This window comes from Prorops nasuta, unplaced genomic scaffold, assembly GCF_024137725.1.
Source record: "Prorops nasuta isolate Cenicafe-Biocafe unplaced genomic scaffold, Cenicafe_Pnas_1.2 PNAS00007, whole genome shotgun sequence".
NCBI classification, from domain to species: Eukaryota; Metazoa; Arthropoda; class Insecta; order Hymenoptera; family Bethylidae; genus Prorops; species Prorops nasuta.
This window is the reverse complement of record NW_027116804.1, coordinates 235,915-258,648: the sequence shown is the minus strand read 5'-3', so window position 1 is coordinate 258,648 and position 22,734 is coordinate 235,915. Positions and strand designations below refer to the sequence as shown.

General features: G+C 33.6%; 2 protein-coding genes across 5 annotated transcripts; one reads left to right on the top strand and one right to left on the bottom strand.

Annotated features, from left to right (window-relative positions):
* The first annotated feature begins 189 nt into the window (after nucleotides 1–189).
* FBXO11 (F-box protein 11) lies at nucleotides 190–15,342 on the top strand. 4 transcript variants are annotated; one of them, XM_066729826.1, is made up of 9 exons: nucleotides 190–468; nucleotides 2,005–2,334; nucleotides 2,408–3,214; nucleotides 3,317–4,169; nucleotides 4,262–4,482; nucleotides 4,571–4,789; nucleotides 4,880–5,087; nucleotides 5,160–5,332; nucleotides 15,223–15,342. In XM_066729826.1, the coding sequence occupies exons 1-8, from the start codon at nucleotides 372–374 to the stop codon at nucleotides 5,287–5,289; spliced, it is 2,865 nt and encodes a 954-aa protein (XP_066585923.1). In that variant the 5' UTR covers nucleotides 190–371; the 3' UTR covers nucleotides 5,290–5,332; nucleotides 15,223–15,342. The 4 variants fall into 4 exon arrangements, with proteins under 4 accessions (XP_066585923.1, XP_066585921.1, XP_066585920.1 ...); XM_066729824.1 differs by lacking the exon at nucleotides 15,223–15,342 and adding an exon at nucleotides 8,475–12,749; XM_066729823.1 differs by lacking the exon at nucleotides 15,223–15,342 and having other exon boundaries at nucleotides 5,160–12,749.
* LOC136775249 (ATP-binding cassette sub-family G member 4-like) lies at nucleotides 12,832–21,281 on the bottom strand. Its single transcript, XM_066729828.1, has 12 exons — nucleotides 20,901–21,281; nucleotides 20,334–20,807; nucleotides 19,925–20,238; nucleotides 18,162–18,335; nucleotides 17,124–17,334; nucleotides 16,705–16,824; nucleotides 16,082–16,206; nucleotides 15,715–15,883; nucleotides 15,504–15,604; nucleotides 15,243–15,398; nucleotides 15,025–15,143; nucleotides 12,832–14,269 (listed from the first exon to the last, which is right to left on the bottom strand). The coding sequence occupies exons 2-12, from the start codon at nucleotides 20,530–20,532 to the stop codon at nucleotides 14,044–14,046; spliced, it is 1,914 nt and encodes a 637-aa protein (XP_066585925.1). The 5' UTR covers nucleotides 20,533–20,807; nucleotides 20,901–21,281; the 3' UTR covers nucleotides 12,832–14,043.
* Between the last annotated feature and the right edge of the window lie 1,453 nt (nucleotides 21,282–22,734).

Sequence of the window (22,734 nt, the reverse complement as noted above, 5' to 3'; positions counted from 1 at the left end):
GAGCGTAGCCAAAAGCAAAGAGGTCAAAAGTATTGTAACGTGGTACTGTAGTGTGTAAGGGAGAGAGAGAAAGAAGAGTTATCATGCCATCACCAACTCAATCTCGTGGGTGAGAGAGGGAAAGAGAGAGATAGAGGAGTGCGACAGAAGTGTAGAAATTGGATGGGAGGGGGGGGGGGGGGGTGGTTCATTTCGATTGGCGTTCTCTGACACCAGTCGGCAGCAGTCGGGGTATTCGGGGCTGGTCGTGGGGCAGTCTTACCCTCACCTTCGACGAGAAGATGGCCGCCGGGCTCGGTGGATGTGTCGCCATTGTTTAGTGTTTAGTTATTTTACAGTTTTCACGTTATTTTTCGGTATAAAGAGAAAAAATGCCGAGCGCTTCGTTCACCTCGTCACGCAATTACGTACGCAGATCTAGAAGGAAAGGTGCAAACAGGATTCCTCTGCCTTCGAGAACCACCTCAGGTAGGACACTGTATTCTCAACTCGTTTCATATCTCTCATCTGTCTGTTATGTCCTAGCTATATTCCATTCATTCACTGCTGAGTGCTTCGTCCGAAATTTCATTATATGTTTGCCCAATTCCTAAAAACATTTTGAGCCAAATCTTGCAATTTCATCATTAGCCAAGGCCCATCATTATTTTTTTACCCGTTCTTTCTACCACGTTTATGACGACTACCAGAACAGGATACGTCAACATCCTGCTTGCCCGTATCCTATTCAAAACTTTCTAACTACGGATAGCTGTATATTGTTTTCAACTAATAATCACGTTCAGAGTCTATAGCTAGCCTATTCTTCAATTATACGATGGTTCTCTTTCCTTCCTTACTTCCTTCCTTTTTTTCCTTCCACCCATCCACCGTTCGCGATTCGAAATCCGCAATCCTTTAATACACTTTCTTTATCGTAACTTTTAACTTCGTTAGCTGCTTAAGGTATACGTATCACGTTCTATTTGCGCTTTTTCCTATAATTCCCTATTCTTGAATAAATAGATCAATGCTCGCAACATTCAATCGATGTATTCATCGTTTGCTCTATATGCTAATCGTTTTCTATGAAATTAAATTTGCTCCAGTAGGGGTTTACTGATCTACTTTATGTTAACATGCTGTGTATGGCCTAATGTTATAACTCAAGGTAGTAATGAGAATTCAATCCCATCTTCTATTTTGAAAATTCAATTCTTGTCTGCTGATTGTATTAATCGAATGAAGCTATATTGACACATGTGCTGTAGATTTAGCTTTCTTATTATATGCAAGTATTGTAAAATCACTTAAAATCTATGCATAACCAGTTCTATTGCATTTTATAAATAATTATTTCTTTTTGTGAATAGACAAATATTCATTCTGTACATTTATCAAATTTGTTTTTGATCCTATTGTAGCATGCAATGAGCCCATGTGATAAATAATACATATTTCTTTCTTTCATATTTACTAGATAGCTAACAGATATTCTATAATAAAGGAAACTAATTATATATGGAGGTTTGATTAATTTAAGCTTTAAGCTTCCTGAACTTTCAATCATTGTTTATTCGTGTCATTATCCTAATATTGATATTCAAGTCTGCTGAGTAACAGAATACTTTAAGCCGATTCAGAAACTTTACTTGGCAAAGGGACAGCAGAATCAAGATTCTATAACTCTTAATGACAGTTGTCTTTATTCTTAAGGGTCTAATCTTTATATAAATATATACTAATTCCTATTTTTATTAATGCTTGCTCTTAATTATGCTTTTTAATCAATCATCAAGAGAAAACTTCTCTATATTTCCAGATCTAGGTTATGATTATAATATTTGTTGGCATTTGAACATTCAGAACTAACTAATTATATAAGCATTGGTAACTTTACAAATGTCATCTAAGCCTGATAGAATTATATAGAGAAGTTTTTCTCATTTATGATGCTTGGTTTGGCATGATTTGATTTTCCAGTCATAGAGGTTTATATAACATGATACTCCTTTCTTGTTACAGCCGAGCCATGTGAACTACCTTGTCCAGCGTCAAATCAGATTCCACCTGGAGGAGGAGTCGGAGGGGGAGGAGGTGGAGGTGGAGGTGGAAGTGGAGGTCGGGGTTCCTCACCTAGTGTCTCTGGTGTTGCAGCACCTTCCCCATCTCCATCACACTCTCATTCATCCCCTTATGACTTAAGGCGTAAAAGTCCACCTCATCCTGACCCAGCTCCTGGTACTAGTTCTGCTCTACCACCAGCTGGGGGAAGTAGTATTGCTGCTACACTAGGTTCTTCTTCCTTACCAGCAAGAAAACGACCTAGACGGACCTGTTCTTTATCCACAGATGGTAGATAATGAATTATAATGCATTTCACGCAAATATAAAAATTTCCATATCGGTTAAATGAAAAATGAAGCAGTTTTTTTCATTTCTTTAGGTACAAACACAAATACAGCTGCACATTACCTGCAATATGAATTACCTGATGAAGTTCTGCTTACGATATTTAATTACCTGATGGAGCAGGATTTATGTAGAGTCTCCCAAGTCTGCAAGCGTTTCCAAGCCATTGCAAATGATACAGAATTATGGAAATCACTGTATCAACAAGTTTATGAATATGACTTACCTTTGTTCAACCCAGCATCCTGTAAATTTGAGTTTGTGTCACCAGATGAGTCGGACTATCCAAATCCCTGGAAAGAGAGTTTTCGACAGTTATACAGGGGCGTTCATGTTCGTCCAGGATTCCAGGATTTAAAGTTTAAGGGGAGGAATTTGCCATATTTTAATACGGTTCAGGGAGCTTTAGACTATGTAGATGAATACAGAAGCAACAATGGATCTTCGCCAAATAGTAGTACGAGTACTAATGGACAAGGGAACTGCTGTGGAAGTAATTCTCAAGCAGTTGAGGAGACACCTCAGCATTTAGTATTCTTACATGCTGGTACATACAGAGGGGAGTTTCTTGTAATTGACAGTGACGTTGCTTTAATTGGAGCAGCACCTGGCAATGTGGCAGAGTCAGTCATATTGGAAAGAGAGAGTGAATCTACAGTAATGTTTGTGGAAGGTGCTAAACGAGCTTACGCGGGGCACCTCACACTAAAATTTACTCCAGATGTTACTAGTACAGTACCACATCATAAACACTACTGCTTAGAAGTAGGTGAAAATTGCAGTCCCACAGTTGACCATTGCATTATTAGGAGTTCGAGCGTTGGTAAGTAAACCTTTTGTAAAATATTCTATATATAAGCGCACTTATAGTTTTGGATAAAAAAAATTGTTTAACTCATTTTTGTCTTATGCATGTTAATTTTAGTTGGAGCAGCTGTGTGCGTATCTGGAGTAGGCGCTAATCCGGTAGTGAAAAATTGTGACATATCCGATTGCGAAAATGTCGGTCTTTATGTCACTGACTATGCGCAGGGAACTTACGAGGATAATGAAATATCCCGAAACGCACTAGCTGGAATTTGGGTTAAAAATTATGCAAACCCAATCATGCGTAGAAATCACATCCATCATGGCAGGGATGTTGGGATATTTACATTTGATAATGGTCTTGGGTATTTTGAAGCGAACGACATTCATAATAATCGAATAGCAGGGTTCGAGGTTAAAGCTGGTGCAAATCCAACGGTAGTACATTGTGAGATTCATCACGGACAGACCGGCGGGATTTATGTTCATGAAAATGGATTGGGACAATTTATTGATAATAAAATCCATTCGAATAATTTTGCCGGTGTATGGATCACGTCTAATTCGAATCCAACAATTCGAAGGAATGAAATTTATAATGGCCACCAAGGTGGAGTGTACATATTTGGAGAGGGCAGAGGTTTAATTGAGCATAACAACATTTATGGTAATGCGCTAGCTGGAATACAAATCAGAACCAATTCGGATCCTATAGTTAGACACAATAAAATACACCATGGTCAACATGGAGGCATCTATGTTCATGAGAAAGGTCAGGGTCTCATAGAGGAGAACGAAGTCTATGCCAACACTTTGGCAGGTGTTTGGATAACTACGGGATCTACACCAGTATTAAGGAGAAATCGAATTCACAGTGGAAAGCAAGTAGGGGTTTATTTTTATGACAATGGTCATGGAAAACTGGAGGACAATGATATATTTAATCACTTGTATTCTGGAGTACAAATAAGGTAATGTCATAATTGTAATATAATTGAATAGTTTTATCCATGTTTTATTATGTCTGCTTTAATCGTTGATTTGCTCTTTCCTTCTCCAATAGGACTGGTAGTAATCCGGTAATTAGAGGAAATAAGATTTGGGGTGGACAAAACGGCGGCGTCCTTGTGTATAATAGTGGCTTAGGTTTACTCGAAGAGAATGAGATTTTTGATAACGCAATGGCAGGTGTATGGATCAAAACTGACAGTAATCCGACTTTAAAAAGAAATAAAATTTTTGACGGTCGCGATGGTGGAATTTGTATATTTAATGGAGGCAAAGGTATATCGTGCGTGGGAGGTTTCGAGAAACCCCCTTCGCATTTAACTATTTTTTAAGGCATTTATACTAATTAGTTTTTTTAAAACAGGTGTTTTAGAAGAAAACGATATATTTCGCAATGCACAAGCAGGAGTTCTTATTTCTACACAGTCTCATCCAGTCCTGAGGAGGAATCGAATCTTTGACGGGCTAGCAGCGGGTGTGGAAATAACCAATAACGCAACCGCTACGCTAGAATTTAATAAAATTTTCAATAATCGTTTCGGTGGTTTGTGCTTAGCTAGTGGCGTACAACCAACGACTAGAGGTAGTATTTTTTCTTATTTGTTGTATAAACGTGTGACTTAAACTAACAATGATTAAATGTGAATAAGAGGTAATAAACCAAAATTTACAGGCAATAAAATATTTAATAATCAAGATGCAGTAGAGAAAGCAGTCGGCAATGGACAATGTTTATACAAAATTTCTTCGTATACCTCGTTTCCTATGCACGACTTCTATCGTTGTCAAACCTGCAATACCACAGATCGCAATGCAATATGTGTTAATTGTATAAAAACTTGTCACGCTGGACACGATGTAGAATTTATTAGACACGATCGGTAAGAGATTGGTCAGAATTTATCAAAATCGTCAGAGCAAATGAGCGTAACAGCAAAGTGACTTTTTTTCAGCTTCTTTTGCGATTGTGGGGCTGGAACGTTGAGTAATCAGTGTCAGCTTCAGGGCGAGCCTACGCAAGATACAGATACATTATACGATAGTGCTGCGCCAATGGAGTCGCATACACTCATGGTCAACTAGGAGCTAACGTAAACTAACTTAAGTAATCAAACAACACTCAACAGTAAGTCTAACATACTGAAAAGACAAAATTAATCAATTGCCGAGTTCTTTATTATGCAAATATATACATATATATGTATGTATATATACAGGGTGGCCCAACATTTCTGATATAGGGAATATCTCTTCATCCATCGTACATGGAAAACAAGTAATTCATACATATTTTTAGTACTTTTAGAAATCAAAGGAATGACTGTATTGGTTTGATCTTGGAAATCGTGTTAAAGAAAACGTTGGTTAGGTGGAGCTTTCTAAATAGAAACATACACTTTTATTACATATTCTTGTAACTTGCCTCAAGAGATTTCCAATATACTATAGGAATTTATCATTTTATCCAGTTGTTCACTCGATATTGTGATTTGAAATTATAAGTAGGTGAGTGACTGTGCGTGTGTACGAGTATCAGTTGAGCCCACTATACTTTAGCAAAACCCACGTCTATAAGCAATTTTAATTGGAAATACCTAATGAATGACTGGATGAAATGATAATTTTATTTGGCGTTTCGGAAAGCTCTTGAGATAAGCTGCAAGAATGTGCAATAATAAAATACAGATTTCCATATAGAAAGCTGCAAATGACCATTACATGTCCTTTGTCACGCCTCCCATGTTCAAATATAAATATAGCCGATCCACAGATTTTTAAAAGTACTAAAAATATATATAAATTAGTTTTTCACTAAGTACTATAGGTACGGAGATATCCCATGCAAAAGAAATTTCGGGACAACCAGTATATTTACATTTCAGATTGTCATTACTTTTACTCATTGTTAAATATATAATCATTTTTATCGTTAATCATTACGATTAGTTTCGCAATATATCATTAGAATTCATTCTAGATCTCATTTAATAATTTCTTAGGCTAATTCGCTAAAGGCAAATATATTTTTATAAATTATTTAACGTATCATCAATGCGCAAACAATATGATGAATGTAGAATCAATTTCTAATTGGGGAAGCAATAGCAAATAAGTACTCTTAAGTCTCTTAATCATACATTGAAATCCGCTGGTCCATTTTCCTGGAATGATAATAAAGAACTCTGCAGCAAACAAGCAGTATGAAACGAAGGAACGACAAAAAACTTTTCACTGAAACGATATTTAAAGCTAATCTTATAAATTTGACTGGAAATTATTGTTTCCTCGTGTACGGATCTTATCAAGCGTAAAAAGTGAGTGCAGTGATCAAGTTTCAAGGAAAAAGACAGCATTATATTACTTTTACATTCTTGCGTCAAATCCCGATTGTGGCATTTAAAGAATGAATAGCAGTCCTAGAAACTACTGGTGTTGCGAATGTAAATTGAGCATATCGCAATAATCTGGTTGACTAGAGGTAGCAGTGCTGTTACAGCTTCGGCAATCCTTGTCGAGTTAACTTACCTCGACCAATAAAAGTTGGCTACATCTGAATCCACGAAATTGAAATTAATTATGTTGCATAATGAATCGGGCTTCGTGTGGAAGTTTGAAAATCAAGTTGAATGCTGCCGGATCTCAGCGTGATAAGACATTTGTAAAGTGACCACTGAGGAGACTAAGTGAATGAGACTTCCTACAGCGCTTAATAATACTACGGCGCATTATTAACGTTAAACAGGCGCAAATGAAGAAAAGGAGGATCAACTTTGAGAAGAGGAAAATGAGTGAGCTGGAGAACACTTGAATAAATGCTTGAATTGTGATAAAACTCTATCTCACGCACACGCAAACAATTGGAATAATCAAAAAATAAGAAATATTAGGCGCTGATAATTTTGTACTAAGTAAAAACACCGTACTACCGTGACCGTGCGTGTGTTCGTGTATACGTGCTTCGTTAATTTTCCCCACTGTTCTTTCATATTGTACTCTTGAAAGAAGTGCACTATAAGGTTGCTTGAATTCTTTCAAGCGTCATATGCGGTGGGTATACCAGTGAATAAACGAAAGTCAATGTAATAATCCACCACTGTCTGCGGGACAGTCGTTACGATTAATCGTCGAATTTCTAATGTAATCGATTTTTTTAATATTACGTTAGTAGTAACACTTAATCATATTATTGTAATTGTACTTCAAGAGCAGCCCGCCCTTGTATAAAATGAAAACGCCTATTAGGTTTAATTTTAGATGCAACCGCCTCCATCTATACAGGTATCTGATAAGTAGATAAAGTATAAAATTATTATCATAGGATTTTGTTTAGATGACAAAATTCCTCAAAGCATTGGTCATCGTATTTAGTAATTTTTTAATATCCTCTAGTAAAGTGGGTGACAGTACGTGGAGATTGCCTTTGAACTTACTGGCCCAAGGTCCGTAATATTGTGTATCGCAGTGTCGTATTATAAATATTTAAGTAGTATGACATGATATCTATCAGAGGTATGTCCATTGAAAATTCGAGTGTTAAAGGCGTCCGCAAGTGAAAACGTCGAAAGGTTTAAAAGGATAAAAAAGATAAACTATTGATGCATTATATTCGTTTATTAGTAAACGTTTTGTCAATGGAATGATAAGTTTTTGTTTCTTTTTTTTTCTCGAAACTTGGAGGAAAGAAATTGCAGGAATGAATGATTAACCTTGCAAAATTTTGCTCTCTCATTGTTATGTTAAGCTCGCGTATAGCGGACGCCATTAATGGCTTTCCTTACGAGCGTCAGAAAATCGCTGCTTCCCACAGAGCGTTCATGGGAGGCAGCGGTTCTCTTTAGCTCGTTGAGGAAAGTCGTTAATTTTACTGGCCGTACATGCAAGTTTTAACACAAAATGACGCATCAATTCTGAGCCCTCGGGAGTTGTCTCCTTTTAAAACGAACTCGTTGAATTTGTTGCACCCGGTGTAAGCGCAAATGAGAGCTCAAAAGCGAAGATCGGTTAATGAAAGTGCAAGACAACAGCTTTTTTTTTATCGCTTGATGCAAAAGCAAAATGTTATGTGAAGTGTTAGAATTAATTTTTGGATTGTTCAATTCTTTGATTATTTGCCAATTTTATCCAGACATACCGTGGGGCATTATAATGCATAATTGTACATATTTGTGGCAATAATTCTGCTCATTCCCTCATAAATAAACGCGAATTATAAGTCTTTGCTGGTACATAAGTGTATTTCTAATCTTAATCTTCCTTATTGATTTTAGATGCATGTCAGTACCGTGTAAATGGTACTTCGTCTACACCTAAAACCAGAAAAGAACAAAATGCCACGCTGTCCTTCGACGTGAAATACAAATGAAGGAACGAAACGATCCACATTGCATTTTCATTATCTCGTTTTCGTTGAGACTGCAATGGGTCTCAAAGGCAATACATATACAGGGTATGAGATTGATTCGTCCCAAGTCCAAAATAATTATGGATAAAAGGAAGGGTTTTACGAGGAACCTCCTTACCGAGGGAGAAAGAGAGAGGGAGAATAAGAACACCATTCACATATGTACTTTAAATTGTAAAAATAATTAAGATTCAAATTATATCTAACTCGAGACTACAGAACAAGGCAAAGAGAATGTTTTATTGATATCTGGTCAAAAGTGGAAAGTTTCAAGTGAGAAAATGTATTTAATTCTTAATAATTTTTTAATGGCTAAACCTATAAGTTTTTTAGAGAAATTTTCTTTTTTCAATTCTTTCCTCTAACTACAACTATATTAGGATCAATGCGAATTAATCTCAAGCCCGGTATATCAAAACGATGCAATTAGAATGTGATTAGACTTAGGTGTAATACCTGTCATTTATCTTTTTTTCGTCTTTTGTTTATTCAATTGTAGTAATTACTTATCCACGAACCATTCTCGACTGATAAAATGCCACTTTTTCATTACGTTAAGGTATTTCGATAATTGATACACGAGATACGTGATTCATATTTAAACAGCGTCTGTCTTAATTTGGCATATATTGTAATCGATATTAAGAGAAATTGTCAGAGCAACGAGAGAAAGTTAGTGGACAAAAACACGAACAATGGTAGCACTTCCAGAGAAATAATGGTCAGCGCGATTACAATATTAAATGTGCATTGTGAACTCGTATGTCTCTCTCTTTCTCTCTCAATATCATTGATTATTATTATTATTATTATTATTAACGATGGTAACGAGAAATTGATCGCTATAATTGGCCTCATTAGTTATTGGTATCAGCTGTTATCTTGTATTTATACGATACTCTGAATACATTTGTGCAATTTTATTTCTTAAAACTATGTAACTGGTTAAGCAGCGTATATAGTATACGATTTTTATAGTATATTATCATGAATACAATTTTTGTTGGGTCTACAACGCTAGAACCCTTTTAACACTATTTTCTATGGATTGTTAATTGACAGTTAAGGCAAATCATTTTATGGACAGCTTAATATCATGTTTTATAGCCTTGCTGCGTTCCTTTGTCTGCTATTAGAAAAAAAAGCAAAGTAATTACTTTTAAGTAAGCCAGTGGCAGGATAATTAGAATCTAAGATTCCGAACGTGATCCAGATAAGATCTTCTAGAGAAATGATTTGTAGGAATTGTACTATGTAGGTTCCGTCACTTGAAGTGCTCCAAAGTATAGATGCAGGAAAACGCATATCTACGTAAATGTAAAAGATATTAAATTTTTTAATTAGACTTTTTCATAATCTTTTACCATTTGCATTCAGGGAGGTTTTATAGAAAATTTTGATATATTTAAAAGTTATATGGGGGAGAGGGGAGAGGGGAGAGGGAATGGAAAAGAAAGAAAGATAAACGTTTTCTTACGTGCATCATTTGGGGCATTTTAAATGACTGACTATATATTATAATATACACGTCGATCACCGTGTACTACAAGAAAAGGAATTCTTTTGTAAATTCTACGTGAAATCATGTCTAGATAACGTTTCAGGCTTCCTTTGTATTAAACGAAACCAGACTGAATTTCATCTGTATTCACTCGTGTTAGTATATGTAAAGTTGTGAAAAAAAGTGTTTTTGGAGGAAAGACTGTCTGCGAAAGGACGGACTCTGCTAAATAAGTATTTCAAGCGCAATTTGTAATCGACTAACGGTGTCTAAGCGTTCGTTTCACGCGTAATACACATTATACTACTTTATCTGCGATTTCTATCCTCTTCTAGTTTCAAGTCTGTTAAATAATATTTGTTTTGATTACGATTTGCACGGCAATGAAGAAGAAACCTCCAGGGCACAAAGTCGAAAATTAAGCATTACTAAATGACTTCCACACGGTGCATTTGGGTCATCAGCATCTTACATACATATTATGTATTTATGTATGATCAGCTGTGAATCTAAAGTCTCAGAGTTAAACGGACTTTGAAAAACTACCATTTCCATTTTCCAAGGATTTAGCTTCTAGTTGTTGGATGTATTAAAGTATAAATTTGCTGGCGCCATAGGAAAATTCTGTTGTGTTTTAATTTTTATACAGAGTCCGCTGGTATTAGATAGATCGCTAATGTAAATTAATTTAATCACATTAAATTTATTAAAAAAACAAGAAACAAACAAACCAAAAAAAAAAGAACAAAACTCAATCGGATACACCAATAAAGATTAGGTTCGTTGAACGTAATGTTATCTCGTCTTTGCTAGAACAGTGAAATAAATAATTAAATTGAATTAATAAAAGCGAACGATGGAGTTAATTTATTGATAGGTACTTTGAGAAAATAAAAGCAAAAGTGTAATGGATAAATTGAATAAGTAATGCTTTTGACATAATTCTTAGCCGTGGAACAAACAATAAGAATGCCACAATAATTGCATTCGTACTCGCGCACTCGGAATAAAAAGTCCAAGTGAATTTAGATTTTCTCGAGTATAATGTGAATACAATTTTGAGACCGCACGTTAATTACGAGCAAAAAGATAGGAATCACTTTTACTGTTGCACGATTTAAACTATTGTGATTTATTATATTTACTTTTTTAAATGTCGTTTCGTTCAGGTATATAATATATATATACATATATGTATATAGGGCATTCCACGCCGAGTCAGTAGCTGCGCCAACCAGACCATTTTTTATTTTCTTCCAACTTGTTTTCTTTTAACGATTTATCTAATTTCGTTTGTGTATAAATTTTTAGAAATTTCATTAATCCTTTAAAAAGTTATTAATTTTTTAAATTGCACAGGTTTTTATAACGTTTTCGAGTTTTCAAATGCTTATAACTTATTGAAAAATGAAGATGCATCAACTATCGAAAGGCCATACTTTTTGTTTTTAATCGAAATTAAAAATAGAACGATGCAAGTATTATTTTTTTAATATTGTTTTTTAAAAATTCTAAGTAAAAATTTATGTACTCAAAAATATATCTAATTTAATTTTTGTTAAATGTTCAAAAATACTATGATAAAACATTATTTTAAGCCCGCCACAATCATGGATCGATGTTTCTGTTCTCTAATTTCCCTTTAATTGGAATGCACAAAAAATTTCTTTACCGAATAATGTTTTAATTAAAAAGAAAAAGTGATTTTATGTTGTAATTGAAGGAAAAAAAGAGAATCAAACGTTTCACAATCGCTGTGGGCTTAGAAATTTAGTATTTAATCATATAGTATTTTTGAGAATTTTTTCAAAAAGTTGAGAGCTTGTTCATTTCAAAGAACCTAAATTTTTACTGAAATTTGACACAGGACGTAGAAATAACTATGCAGTGTTATTTTTATTTTAATCAGGATAAACTTGAACTTTACACAAGAAAAAATGGCATTGTAATTATTTTAACCGTTTATTAATAAAAAAAACTTGTAAGCTTTGAAAAAAATCGAAAAGGTTTGAAAATGCAGCAATTTAAAATATTGATAACGTTCTTAAGAATTGATGAAAAGATCTAAGCATATAAACACAACTATATTTCAATATAAGTTGTAATAAGTAATAAAAACTTGAAGAAAAAAAACATAGTTAGGCCAGTGTGCTAGGTGATCAAACATGGGATGCCCCATATACAGTATATACAATAATTGTACGTATATTCTCTAATATTTGTTTGCCGATTATTGTGAGTATAAATTGTTTTTTTGTTATGCCTCTTATATTAATTTTTCTCATTTTTATTTATCGGTCTTTTGTATTACAATATCCGATCATCGTTTCATTCCAAGCACGCACGCACGCACGCGCGCACTGAACCCCCTCTGCCCCCTCACACACGTACTGGCCCTCAAGCATTATTTGATTTTTCAGTATAATATACACTTGCCATTATTATGTTAGTTGCCATAGCCTTCGAATTCGTTCTCTTTCGCGATAGGAAACTAGATAGTATACCTATAATAAGCAGTGTGCAAAACATAAATCTGCAAAAGATGATATCACTATGTATTCTGTAAATATTAAACTGCGCATATATAAAATGCATTAATTATATTATTATAGAAAATATATTATGACAATTAAAATTTTTTATTTCTTTTCATTCTTCTTTATTGTTACTGATAGAATAAGATAGAATTAAGAGATACTGAGTGCAATAGTGGATTAATTAGCAGTACAGTTCATTCGAGATTCTTGATTGTATGGTAATAGAGTAATGACAAATTTGCTTATCGTTCTTTAACATTTGTAAATTGGTGCACTTTTGTTCTCAATACCTATTTCGTACAAATTTTCCTCCTTAAAGCACTACTAGAGTCGAGCAGCTAGTACATCAGGTATGAATTCATTTGAAGCTCAATTTTCATGTACAGTGTTTTTTAGTTTTATTATATTAATATAGAAAAAAAGGTTTTTCATATAAAAATACTTAGAAAACTATATATAAACAGATTTTCTAAATAATTAGTTAAAGGTAAAAAATATTTAGCAACATCCGCGCAAGAAAGTGGTTCATGTAGGAGGGGAAAGTCAGGTAAGACGAGGAAGGACTTTTTTTGTTATATTTTTCTCATTGCATATTTAAAAACAATTAAAAAAGATTTAATCTTTGACCTAAATAGTACTTTTCTCAGAAAATTTGGAATTTTTAAAATTTTTAATTAAAGGGTTCGCATCACTATACGTGTAACCTATCTGACTTTAATTATCTAAAGGTCGCATGGTACAAATATCACTTAACAATAAGGTATAGTTTCCATTTGAAGACCGCACATATTACAGCATAGAGATAGAGAATCTTGTTTTTTATGGACAGAAAATATTTTACAGTATTCGCGCAAGAAGATGGCTCATGCACGAGAGAAAAGTCAGGTGAGACGAGGAAGGATTTTTTTGTTGCTTATTCCTCATTTCATATTTAAAAATAATTAAAAAAGATTTGAGCTTTGACCTAAATATTAATTTTTTAAAAGAATTTGAAATTTTAAAAATTTAATTGAAAGTTTAGTACCACCATACGTGCAACTTATTTAAGAAGTCACATGACACATATATCACGTAACAGGACGGTATAGTTTCCATTTAAAGACTGCGTATATTACAGCATAGAGATAGAATTTTATTTTTTAAAAGCAGGAAATATTTTGCAACCTCCGCGCAAGAAGATGGCTCATATAGGATGTAAAAATCAGGTAAAGCGAAGAAAGATTTTTTTATGTATTTTTCGTCCCATATTTAAAAATATTTAAAAAAGATTTAACCTTTAACCTAAATTGTAATTTTCTAAGAGAATTAAGAATTTTTCAAAGTTAATCGAAAGCTTAGCACCACCGTGCGTACGACCTACCTAACTTTAAATATCTTGAGGTCACATGGCACAAATATCACTTAACAGTACGATATAGTTTCCATTTGAAGATCGCATATGTCACAAGGTGAAGACAAAGAATCCAAGAGCCCAAAACAATTAAGATTGTTTGAAATGTCGTACTTGGCATATCCAACATGGCAAGAATTCTTCTTGGCGAGCGAAATATACAATAAATCTCCTTGCAGTCCAGTTTCTCTCGATCCTCGTAAATTGCTTGTAAAAAGCCTTCGAACGCGTACCTGTAAAATAAATAAAGTTCAAGATTTTTCTTTTATAGTGCATGAGGTATTTGATAAGGCCCAACACCCAGTCCCTACAGCACGGAGAGGCGCAGAGTCCTAAGAAAATATTTAACATTGATAATCCAATCAGGTAAAGTACGATGACATTTATTTACATAACTAAAACAAGTAGTGCCCCTTTAGTGTCTCTTGGAACATATTTCTATATTTTGTATTTACAAAAAATTTAACACAACAAATTTCATATTGCTTATAATGTTGCGTATAGAAAAGTATTTTAATCGCTTTAAGTATTATTTAAAAAAAGACAGTTAAATTATGAAGATATAGAGTCATTAAGATAAATCCATTTAAAAATCACAACAGTTAAATTTCTGCTCTATAAAGAGTGATGATACACGGCGGTGTATGAATGTCTTTATCTACTTATATATGTACTTTTCATCGAGAGCCACTACTGTGTACGTCTCTTGATACCCTAACAGCCTGTTCAACGAGGAAATAATAATTGCTCGTATCTACCAAAAAAACTTATCGTATATACAAAACTATTGAAAATATATAGTCAATAAGATAAATCCATTTAAAAATCACAACAGCCAAACTTGCTATACAAGAGAGCAGTGCTAGACGGCGGTATAGGCATGTCTTTATCTACTCGTACATGTGGTTGTCGTCAAGAGACACTCTACTGTGTCTCTTGGTACCCTATCAGTCTGTATAATTAGGAAATAATGATTACTCGTACTTACCTAAAATAACTTATCGTACACAATGGTTGAAAATATACAGCAACCTCTTGAATTTTTATGAAAAAACCTCCGAATAACATTATTGGTATACTCAAAGCTGGTATGAGAAACATTGCGAGCTGTGAATAACAAAATTTCCTTGATTAATACTCTTTAATAATTGCAAATAATTTAATATTTTATCATCATTTTCAACAGGAAAAATGTGGAATATTTACGTCTGTGCCGAAGGCTACTCCAATCGCCATACCAATAATTTGTCCAAGCATCGTTATCAAACTGCAAATTACCCAACATTGAAATATCCTCGAGTATTCCCAGGGTTGGTTTGTTAAATAATAAACTATAAGAAGAAAGCAGGTGCAATTGATCATCTATAAAAAGAGATATTGGGTAATCTCTTATTTGTACTTGGTGCTTTCAGATAGATCATCATTATTGAATTACATGCATCAGCTTAAGAAGATGAGAAAATTTACCTGAAGAGGAAGATCTGCTATAGTCTTCACGATGTAATATAATCTTAAAGAATACCAATTATTGGAATGTTCTCGGACTACGACAGTAGCTTCACTGGGAACTGCAAGCAAACATTTTCAAGGTCAAGCACAGTATGTACAATAATTTTAATATTCAATCTTTATAAGATCAGCTGTATTATACTTTACAATAGTTGCATGGTTCTCTTACAGATTTGTGCAGCTGGCATTGAGTTGCCAAAATAAATGAACAGCAGAAGAAAATATACGGACGCTAAGTTACTTTGTACCTTCTCAGCATCATTGCCAAAATTATAGAAAACTGCTCCTAGCAAAATCGCTATAACAATGTGAGCGGCTGATCTGAGTTTTGTCATGGTCTGAAAAAATTATAAGAATGTATACAGAGATGGTTTAATTCGTGCCAGTCCAATCTTTAATTTATTAACTTCTTGTTCGTTGAAAAAGTTGAAATTAGATTTAAGTTTATAAAGACGAGCAATTTAATTCTCGCTCAAGCGGATCTGGCTGGCACCAACTAACAATATATTAAATATATTAAAATATGTAAAACCAACAGTTTCTCTCTTAATACACAAATAGGACCTCAGGAACAAAACAGTTAGCGTTTCCCAAGATTTTACAGCTGCTTTCTTTTCCACCTTTTCTTCGTGACAATTTGCTTCCGACGATGAGTCTCTCTCTGAAAATCATTTTTATTTATCAATAAAATTGTAAGAGTTAACTGACACTCTTGCCATGCGCCAGAGTTAAAGCACACGAGATATCAAAAAGTTTTTTGGATAAGAGTTCTTTAAAGAGAATGCAATTAGAAATTAACGCAGTAGAATAAAAACTGTTCCATGAAGTTATCTCTTTAATTATTATTATTATTATTTTTAAACCTATACACTTCTATGCTCTGGGGCTGGCAACGTTCCTCTCAGCCCATTTAGGGAATATGCAGAGCAAATATAATTACAGTGAAATAAGAATGTTTATTAATATATATATATATATATATGCATATTATTAGCACAAAACAGTTGCTTAATTTTCCTATTTTTTAAGGTGTACTCTATATATATATATATATATATATATACAGTTACAAATTGACACTCCATTATCATTATACTTGCTACACGTTCCCTATACAGTGTCAGGCAGTAAATTAGTCACAGGAGACATACGAAAATACCTTTAATCGCATTATACCGTTCTGCCATTTCAGATTTAATCGCACCACTCTTCTGTCTGGCGATTTCCTCCAAATAATTTAACTTATCCTCGGTTTCCTGGCTGCTCACCACTTCTAGAACTAGAAAAATATTGCACGATATATATTATTAATACAATTAAGGCTAATTTATATATGATAAATAAAAGTTTGTTCAAAACTATTTTAAGAAAAGCTTTACTTAAATCATGACAATAGACTATTCACAGAGATAGATCGGTTTGAAAATTGGGACGGCCAAACTATCTGTATAAGAGAGTAGTGCCTCGACGGCGGTATAGACATGTCTTTATCTACTTTTATATGTACTTGTCATAGAGACACTATCGTGTCTCTTAATTAGTAGCACAACATTTGAGTGCATAGATGTAGAACATTACCGAATTCCGCAATGTTAAAGAACTGAGGACATGGAAACCCAGCTTTTGCAAATACGGCTAAGACATCGGCACGAGTTCCGCAATAAAAAATCTTTCCTGCGCTCAGTACAATTATGTCATCGAATTGTGCCATTATTCGGCTGCTCGGCTGGTGAATCGTACATACCACTGTACATCCTTTTTCTGCACTTGTGCGCAATATATTAATCACCTATTTTGCAAGAGAAGTTAATCAAATTGAGATATACAGCATTTATGGAACATTTAAACTTGCATAAGTATATACAATATATAAAGGGTGTTTAAAAAGTTATGGACTCCCTGTGTAACTTGAGAATAAAAGGTTTTTAAGAAAAATGCTTCGGACAAAGATTGTAGGGTTTAAAAAATTCTATATAGCAGTTCTATAAATTTAACCTTGAACGACCTCTTGGAGAAGATGTGAAGGTCACTGAGTTTTTTAGATGGCAACCTAAATTTTTTATGGCATATTCTTGTAGCTTATCTCAAGGGCTTTTCAAAACACTATATTGATTAATAATTCCATTAGTGGTTCATTAGATATTTCGATTTGAAATTGCATATAGATAATGGTTTTACGAAAGTAATGTGCGTGAATGCTACGCATACACAGGCATAGTCTTTCTTCTACTTATAATTTCAATTCACAATGTCTCATGATGGATTGATTCAAATGATAAATTGATATTGTATTTTGAAAACTTCTTGAGATAAGCAAAAACAGTATGCCATAAAAAATTAAGGTTGCCATTTAAAAGACTCATGGTGATCTTTGCATCTTCTCCATAAGGTACGTCGTTCAAGGTCAACTTTATAGTACTGCTACACAGAATTTGATTAACCCTACGATTTTTATCCAAAACATTTTTTTAACATTTCATTCTCGAGTTATGTTGTTCGTCCGGAAATTGTTGAACACCCTGTATATACAAAATAAATATTATATTTGCATTGGTCATAAGAAATGCAGAAAGAATAAACAAAGGAAAAGAAATTGCGCGAATAAACGCAACAGACCTGATTAGAAGCAGCGCTATCTAGTCCGCTACTTGGTTCATCGGCTAAAATTATCGGAGGATTGGTTATCATTTCCACACCAATGCACAATCTCCTTCTCTCTCCTCCGCTCAGATTTCTCGTCATTGTACGTAGACAGACCGTCAATCCCAGCCACTCCGCTATTTCCTCTATCTGCGATAAAAAAATAAATAATCTTTATTCGTTACTCTCTTTGCTTCATCGATAACATTCTTTTTTTTCTTTTACCAGAACAACGTGATTCTGCCTTTAATATACGAGTAACTATACTTGTGCTTGCAGACATTTATCTTGTATTCTTTTTTCTTGGTCTAGTACCTTTTTTGTAATAATACAGTGTAATCGTTTTATTTGAAAAAAAATATATATATACGTTCTTATATCCATCATACTTTATAAAATAATCATGAGGAAAGTTTTAAAACTGAGATTCTGTATTCTATCGTATTAAGAGTAAAAGTTACATCAATAATCTTTTATATTTTTATTTTTTTGTACCTATATCTTCATCTTTATTTTGTATGTACTCGCGAATTTCTAATATTGAACTTTTGTTTCTTTAATAATATATTTTACTTCAAAATTGTTTTCAATCTTGTATGTTTATATTTTAATCTGTAAATCTTCAATATTTTTGAAATATCATAAATTTCGATCTGAGGTTTCTATTCTTAATACACGGTTTCATTATCTATAAAATGCATTTATACAACGATCTCGATCGCATAGATTGTCTTAGATATATCTCACAAATATCTTAGTGATATTTCGACTTTACAAATCACATTGAGTTAGTATCTGAAATGTCTGAGAGATATCTTTTTGTAAGGTTTTCTTGAAAGTTATTTGGCGACAAATATGAGTCAAGATATATTTCTGAGACATTTCTTGATATCATTCTGACATACAGCTCTGAAAACTGTTTTTTATTAATTAAGTCCAATTACAATAATTTAAAATTTTGTAACATTTAAAGAAAAAAATGAATGATTTATTTCAACAAACAACTTACTTAAATTATTACGCTAATTGGCGAATATTAATAAAATAAATCAAAATTGTAAAACTGTGTTTTTATTTATTTAATACTAAATATTTTACTTGGCTTTAATTTTTCAAAATATTATCGAAATTAGGTAAGTAACTAAACTTAGTATTTTTGGCTAGTTAGTTATGTCTACAGAGAATATCAAACTTAAAAGAAATAAGTTAGAGGCTACACGAGTGAATATAAAGTTAGACTGCTGTGCAAAGGATACTTTATCATCCCAGGTTAGGGTCTCATCAAGCAAAAAATATTAAAGGATTATTAAATGATAAAATATAATTGATTAGCAAAGACTTACGTCCGTTTATAAACATATATATATATATATATATATATATATATGATTGTAAAAAAAGTATTTATAATATTTTCCTAACTTTTATAATCATTAAATACTAAAAATAGCCAAAGACCTATTTTAGACAAGTTTTAGTGTTATTTCAGAAATACCTCAGAAACGTCTAAAAATATCTCATTGTAAAAACAGAAAACATTTTGCTGTCTCAAAGGCATTACTGATACAACTCAGAGACATCACCATGTTACAGTGCAATGTCTCAGTAATGTCTCTGAGACATCATAGTACTATCAGTGTAAATTTACAGTCACCAACTGTCGACCTCGATTCCTCAAAGAATAAATAAAACCGATGAAAATTAAAAGTGTGTGAATCTATCTCTGTTCAATAACTTACAATCGTTTCAACTTTATTAGGTTTGAGGTTTCTCTCGACGAGTTTCAAACGAGCTGCTATGTAGAGTGTTTCCCTAACGGTCAGCTGAGGAATAAAAGTGAAATCTTGCGGAATGTAGCTGGTTCGTTTGCGAAAGGAATCCCTCGTGGTCATTTTTCCGTTTAACAGAATTGATCCTTTTAACTTTGTCGACGTGAAACCGCGAATGACATTCAATAGCGTTGTTTTTCCTGCCCCTGATGGACCTATTATCCCTGTCAGCCTCCCAGGACGAAAGCATCCTGACGCATTGTCCAATATAACTTTCTCCTTCTCTGAGATTCATCAAAAATATTCAAGCATTAATTGCACTATTAAGCTGAAAATGATATTATACGCACGTAAAAATTATCTATGCACCATAACTTACTTTTATAACCACTAACAGCATAACGCAAATTATTAAATTCCACAAAGCACTGTTGACTCTTTGGAAATTTTTTGGAAGGTACAGAGGTGGAGCCTGCGTCCTTCTTATCCAAAAGAGCAATCGAACACGTCTCGCTATGTTTATTGTTTTCATCTGCCACTGCACCAGTCGTCGCATTGAAGTAGCTTCTACTCATCATATATATATATATATATAGCTTCTTCCTACTCGTACCTCAATCAGCTTCCCAACTACAGCCTTTTGCCTTTCACCAGTTTTTATGTAATTGTATAGTCACACGTGGCATTCTTAATTATGATATAAGAAGACGCCGGGATAATGTTTTCTTTATTCTCCAAACTCGAAGATCAGCGTGTATTCGGACCACGTGACTGCAGAGACAATCAAGGTAATTGTACTTTCACGCTATAACCATTGGTATATGGTGTGTGTTCTTCCGAGTCAATGATTCTTCTAATAACAGAGTTGAAGTATGAGCACAAAATTTTGATACATCAAACAGTCGAGATTTATACGGTGTATTATAAGTGTTTCGTTATACTCTACTGCATATATAGTGGCCTGAAATAATTTTTTTTATGACCCCATTGATATAGATGGTGTATATTCTTCCCAATCAAGGATGCTAAACAATAAAGTTGAAGTACGAGCACAAAATCTTGATACATCCGACAGTCGAGGTATATTTGGTATATTCACAGAACACACACGATATACTAGAAGTAGTTGATTATACTTGATTACATATATATAATATACAGGCCTTAAATCACTTTTTACACTGTAACCATTGATATATGATGTATATTTTTGTGAATCGAGGATTCTAACAGCAGAGTTGAAGTACGAGCACAAAATCTTGATACATCCGACGGTCGAGGTTTACACGGTATACTACAAGTGGTTGGTTATACTCTACTGCATATATATACTGGCCTGACACTGCTGACATAGCGCAATAAGGCTTCTCTCGCTACGGATACTTTACAGATAAATGTACACACTATACTGCACGTGTTTACTATACATATATAGTACTACGGTCACACACGTAGCACACGCTGACGCGACGAACTGAAAGAGAAAGGACAGAATATATCTCTTTCAAAATTTCTTTTTACTCTCGCTGTGCAATACAGTCTAGTAAAGTTGGACATTGAACTCATAAATAAATACAAAAAATATACCTTTTCTTCATCTTTGTGAAGGGATACCTTGAAAATTTGAATTCTCCCAAAAATTTCAAAGTCCAGGAGATCAGCTAGCGTCTTATTTGCTGGAACTTAAAAATTAAGAGGAATCTCGATTCTTGGTAATATAGTTCTAAAAATCTTGATTGGTAGAATCTGTATAGTGACGTTGTTTAAAATAGGAACACATTCAATTGATAATAAAATATTGCAAAAAGAGGAGAACTTATTCAATGGAAGAAAAATCGTTCATTTTCGTAATTATAAGAGATCGGATTATTCTTTTCGATAATATCGCTTTAGATCTAAACTAAAAGGAATTTCAAAATAGTCGCACGTAAGATTTTGAAATTTCTCATAATTATGGAGATGAATGAATTTTATTGAACACTTTGTATAGGATAAAGTAGAAGTGATGAAGATAGAATTCAAGATGAAGTCACGTGATGTCACAAGGTCATATATAAACCATTAAGCCTGCTTTTTGTAAATGAAGTTGTGCAAGGAGCAGCAGTCCTCATCTTTGCAATGCACTATTAAGGAGGTATTCATGGATTACGCAAAAATGCAAAGAATTAAGTCAAACTAAGAGAATATGTTGTTCTAATGTATTTGAATGACCTTGATTTTTTTTATTATTTTTGCTGACCGTATTTTGATAATATTCAACTTCAAAGTTTGCAGATTATATACATATGGACTCTTATCGGACGCGGTCAAACGTAATCGATTAAGATAGAATCATAGAATGCAATGTTATATAAATGTAAATAGACGAAACAAAACTATTGAACTTCTTGTTTAGAACCTTCAGAAACTCTATAGGAAATCGCAGTTTGCGTAAGCAAATGAATTTCCAAGTAATCCATCAAAACGTAAACAAAACATCAAACTTGCTACTGTCTGCGCGAAGAGGTGCGCGTTAAGAGAGGATGCCCCCTTCCTCTCCCGCCAAAAGACCTTTGAACCTCCTGAAATATATATAGTAACAGTAGAAAATTAGGTAAACAAGTGCATATAATTTTATTAATCGAATTTGAATGTGTTCTTTAGTAAGTTTTTTGGTGAGAATTTTCATCAATTTCAAAACAAATTCTATTGATTAGTTTAAAAAATATAAATATTGCTGAAAAACTCCGACCCGCCAGTCGGCTACACCTATTCGTTTTTGTTAGCAGCAAAGGGGTTCT

What these genes read in the sequence shown, in the direction of transcription:
- LOC136775249 (XM_066729828.1), bottom strand. Translation starts at nt 20,532, where the DNA reads ATGATGAGTAGAAGCTACTTCAATGCGACGACTGGTGCAGTGGCAGAT. An exon ending in CTAATAAAGTTGAAACGATT is followed by an intron (nt 18,336 to 19,924) that starts GTAAGTTATTGA and finishes TTTTTATCGCAG; the next exon opens with ATAGAGGAAATAGCGGAGTG. An exon ending in TGTACGATAAGTTATTTTAG is followed by an intron (nt 14,270 to 15,024) that starts GTAAGTACGAGT and finishes TTTATTTTACAG; the next exon opens with GTACGCGTTCGAAGGCTTTT.
- FBXO11 (XM_066729826.1), top strand. Translation starts at nt 372, where the DNA reads ATGCCGAGCGCTTCGTTCACCTCGTCACGCAATTACGTACGCAGATCT. An exon ending in TATTAGGAGTTCGAGCGTTG is followed by an intron (nt 3,215 to 3,316) that starts GTAAGTAAACCT and finishes TGTTAATTTTAG; the next exon opens with TTGGAGCAGCTGTGTGCGTA. An exon ending in TATATTTAATGGAGGCAAAG is followed by an intron (nt 4,483 to 4,570) that starts GTATATCGTGCG and finishes TTTTTAAAACAG; the next exon opens with GTGTTTTAGAAGAAAACGAT.